This window comes from Mizuhopecten yessoensis, unplaced genomic scaffold (assembly GCF_002113885.1).
Source record: "Mizuhopecten yessoensis strain PY_sf001 unplaced genomic scaffold, ASM211388v2 scaffold715885, whole genome shotgun sequence".
NCBI lineage: Eukaryota > Metazoa > Mollusca > Bivalvia > Pectinida > Pectinidae > Mizuhopecten > Mizuhopecten yessoensis.
Genome location: NW_018479840.1, coordinates 32957 through 37307, shown reverse-complemented (window position 1 = coordinate 37307; position 4351 = coordinate 32957). Strand labels below are relative to the sequence as shown.

At 41.5% G+C, this 4351-nt stretch overlaps 1 protein-coding gene across 2 annotated transcripts in view; it reads right to left on the bottom strand.

The window, feature by feature from the left end:
* LOC110441346 (interferon-induced helicase C domain-containing protein 1-like) overlaps positions 1-4351 on the bottom strand; it is a 43792-nt gene that overhangs the window by 25300 nt on the left and 14141 nt on the right. For both annotated transcript variants that reach the window (XM_021484461.1, XM_021484462.1), the window contains exon 5: positions 2633-2715. In XM_021484461.1, the coding sequence (XP_021340136.1) occupies positions 2633-2715 (83 nt within the window). The remainder of the gene's footprint in view (positions 1-2632; positions 2716-4351) is intronic.

Below are 4351 nucleotides of genomic sequence, written 5' to 3'. Positions count from 1 at the left end.
TCACATCGGCCAATGTCAAACGAACAGTCAACAAATATTACACATGTGACTACAGCGCACAACAGCATGTCCTTGTGCGAACCTGAACGCGTTCGTAAATTAAAATCCAATGAATGTGAAATCCCAAGTATCTTCCAAGGCACAACAATCACTGGAGGAACCTTTAACATAACTATAAACAATAACACAACGATGTCAGCCCCCAAAACGAAACGACCGAGGGTGTTGTATTCTGACTCCGAGTGAACTTTTCGAAGCGTGAAGTCAGGGAGTGCAATTAGTTCTGTGTGTTTTCGTTAAAGACACTATATCGCTTAATCTTATGACAAAAAATGTTAATATACAATATAACGTTGCTAATACTACTAATGTATAAAATATCTAAATTTAATTATGACTTCTATTTATTATTGACGTTGCGGATTTTTTTTACACACATTTGCAGTACAGCGGCTATGCGTGTATTCATGCGCCATTGATGATAGTACGGTGCATCGGGGTCAAAAATACAACTTCGCAGTGGAGGTATTTTTACGGTATGAAAATGTGGGAGAAAAATAATCAATCACTTCTGTGTGATATAGACAGAGATATCTCAACCCTCGGGATGAGATATTTTTTTTAGTTTTAGCACTCGGCAAAGCCTCGTGCTAAACCTAAAAAAAAATCTCACCCTCTGGTTGAGATATCTCTGTCTATATCACACAGAAGTGATTGATTATTTTTCTGGAAGATGGGGGTGATGTTTGCTGTCCTCCGATCTTCTGGTAGTTCCCCGATGGTAAGGGTCTATCTAAAGATGTAGGTGCTTCATTAGAACACTGTTGTAGCACTCGGTTTGGCCGCTGGCTTTACTGACGTTGACCTGATGTTTGATTTTCTCCATTCCTTTCTCGTTGACATAAAAATCATTCATAGCCGGGTATCTCCAATGATGTAGAGGCGGCGTGTCAGTCTCATCCTTGGTGAATACCGACTCGGACTGACGGTTTAGAATCTCTGCCCTTTCCTTGCTGTCTTAGCGGAGTGTGCATCCATCCAGAGGTGCAGTTCCGTTGTTGTCCTGTCTTCTGGATTTGATGAAGCGCACAAAGGATTTCCTATTCTTTTCCTCTAAGCCAGCTTGCAGAATCTGGTCCATGTAGTTCTATTCTGCTTGCCGTAAGGATGTCTGGGAAGCCCTCTTGTGTACTCTGTAGGCTTGCTCCTGACCACAATGTCGGGCTTCGTTGTACAGGCGATGCTCACTGTTAATCAGTCGTCGTTCCTCCTTCCTCAGCTATGGTAGGTTCCTTCTGGGAGATGTCATCTTCGATGGTATGTTGTCTCTGACTATTGATTTCAGGCATTGCTTGAATGATTGCCAGCTTGTTTCCACTGATTCTGCGGTGTTTTCTAGGATGGTGTTAATGAGATTAGATGCCACTTCTCTGACCTTCTGTATTCTTGTAGATGTCGAATATGGGTTTCACATCCTCGTCTATTACAACCATTTCGTAGTCGGATATACCTGGGATGATCTGAACACACTTCACAAGTGATGGTTTGCTGGTGATATATAGGTCGAGTGTGTTGCCGAGCCTAGTTGGTGATTTCTGAACATTTGTCGGCGAGTAGTTATTCAGGGTCTCTATTAGCTTGCTGCTTATGGACAATCTCATTAAAATCAGATGTTAATAAAAAAAAAAGCTATTCATCCGGTACGTGATAATGAACAGCTGTATTTAATCAGATTGGCTAATGGACAACTGTGGTGAACCAGGTAGTGTTGACGTCGTATTCCAATTGATGTGTGATAGGTTAAAGTCACTAGCAATGATGAGGTGACGGTAGGTTGATCGTGTCAACTTCTCTACTGATGTCTCTTGGTGCTATGATGGCTACTGGCTGGGGGTCGGTACTATGGGCATATCATCACTTTCTTGGTTCCTCTGAGGTGCACCTCAATCCATAGGATCCATGATGAGAAGAAATCTCATACACAGATGAATACTCCACCTCCATGTGTGTTGACGCTAATTTCTGTTATTGATTAATACCAACTGTTAGCTGTTTAAATGTCCAGTAATCACTCAAAAGGTGGCAACATTATAAGGTACTTTCCCACTGATAAAAAACAATGTGAATAATAGTGCCAGAAAGAATTCCTCGGTCACTTCGCTTAATTGATGGCGGCCGCTTTGTTTCAGAGACCGAGGGAGCCATAGCGACTTTACATTTTCAGAAGAACTTTTTTATTCTGATACATATCATTCATATCAAATGCCTATACTTATAAATCATTGATAGCATGTTCAAAATTAGTTTGATCAATGTTTTTTCTCAGAAAAAAAACAGCATTGACTTCATCAAAATGTCTACACGTTGGTACTTACGTGTAGTGCCCGCTTTCCAAGTTCAGCGTACGTGTAGCAGATACTCGAACGCGTAAACTGATGACGTCATACACAGAAAAAATAGGGGATTCCTCAGCTACAAGTGTACACGTACACGTATTGTTACTTAACCTCTCTAATAACTTCGAAATATACGTATATATTTTTTCTTGCAAAGTTAAAGTTTAGCAATAAGCAGTTTGCTCGTGAACATTTTGCGGTCATTAGTCTTTATATGTGAATATAGATACGCCTACCTTATACTTGGGTAACAATTCACATATCACTCTATGTTGTTGTTCAAGAAGGGTCACTGTTGTGGTGAAGAATGCTATCCTCCCTGAAAATTGTAGTGTTAGCCATATATACATAGTTATATGATACAGACTATAGGCGGACTATTGCGAGTCTAGTATGAAACAGACTATAACGGTATGTACTGATTGTTGTGTATTGTGTACTACGTCACGAGAATTGAATAAAGCAAGGCTTGACCAAACCACATGCGTTGTCTCTGTGTCACGAACAAGAGTAGGGCGAATACAACTTACAACATGGTGTCAGAATAGTGGAAGATACAGAAAACCGAAGAAATGTGGTAACATAAGGTTGTGAAATGACTGTTCTCGCATGACTAACCGTACATTGCTCATATACCCATCATTTGTTCCATTCGCGCAACTCCCGCACTTTCGAGTTTAGACAACAATGGCGACGTACCAGGTACAGCCGCCCGAAAATTTCACGTTTTCCAAGCCCGAAGAGTGGCCAAAGTGGCTGAAAAGATTTGAACGTTTTCTCGTAGCTTCAGAATTGATTTCGAAGGATGAGTCAATACAAGTCAACACTCTTATTTACGCAATGGGGAATGATGCGGAAGACATTTTCCATTCGTTTGCTCTGACGGTGGATGGGGCTAAAACGTTCCAAACTGTGGTAGATAGGTTCCAGGCACATTTCGTCACTCGCCGGAACACCATATTTGAACGCGCGAAATTCAATCACAGGAAACAAAACGAGGGGGAATCTGCAGATAATTTATTACAGTTTTGTATACCCTCATAGAACATTGTGAGTATGGAGCATTGAAAGAGGAAATGATTAGGGACAGAATAGTTGTGGGAATCCGTGACAGTAGAATGTCGGAAAAACTACAGCTTGACGCAAATTTGACCCTAGAGAAAGCGGGGACTCAGGTTAGGCAGCGCGAGGCAGTCCAAAAACAACAGAGTGTAGGCCGAGATGAATCCGGATCAGCAAACGGCTCGAGTGTAGGTTTAGATGCAATAAAGAAAGGACAGAAAAATCGCCCTTGTAAAAAGCACAGCTACAAGCAAACTCAATGGAGCCAAGGGAATAGTCGTTTTCAAAACAGACATTCAAACAAATATATAAGTACTCAAAGTACTCATAACTTTTGTCAGAGATGTGGGAAGTCACCAGGGCACCCCAGAGAAAAATGTCCAGCATCGAATGTGGAATGCCACAAGTGTCACAAGATGGGACATTACGCCAAGAAATGTAAGGCTACGGTGGATGAAGTCTACCAGTATCAACCTGAGCAGGGATTTGATTTCCTTGGAGTAATCAACGATAACTCAAGTAAACCATGGTTGGTGAGTTTGACTGTGGACGGTGCCGATCACAAAGTTGAATTTAAAATCGACACAGGAGCTGACGTGACTGCTATACCCGAGAAAACTTACACAGCAGTGAAGGGTAAGGGACATATGCACAAATTACAGCCGGCAGACAGAGTTCTTCAGGGAGCTGGACAGAACACTTTGAAAGTCATAGGCAAGTTCATAGGCGTGTTAGCTACAGATAAAACACAGTCATCTACGGAAATATATGTGATCCGAGAACTTACCAAACCTTTATTAGGCAGACTTGCTATTGAAAGGCTTAATCTCATCAAGATGATGGCTTCCGTACAACAGTCGGGCGACTACAGGAAGAAATATCCTACCCTATTT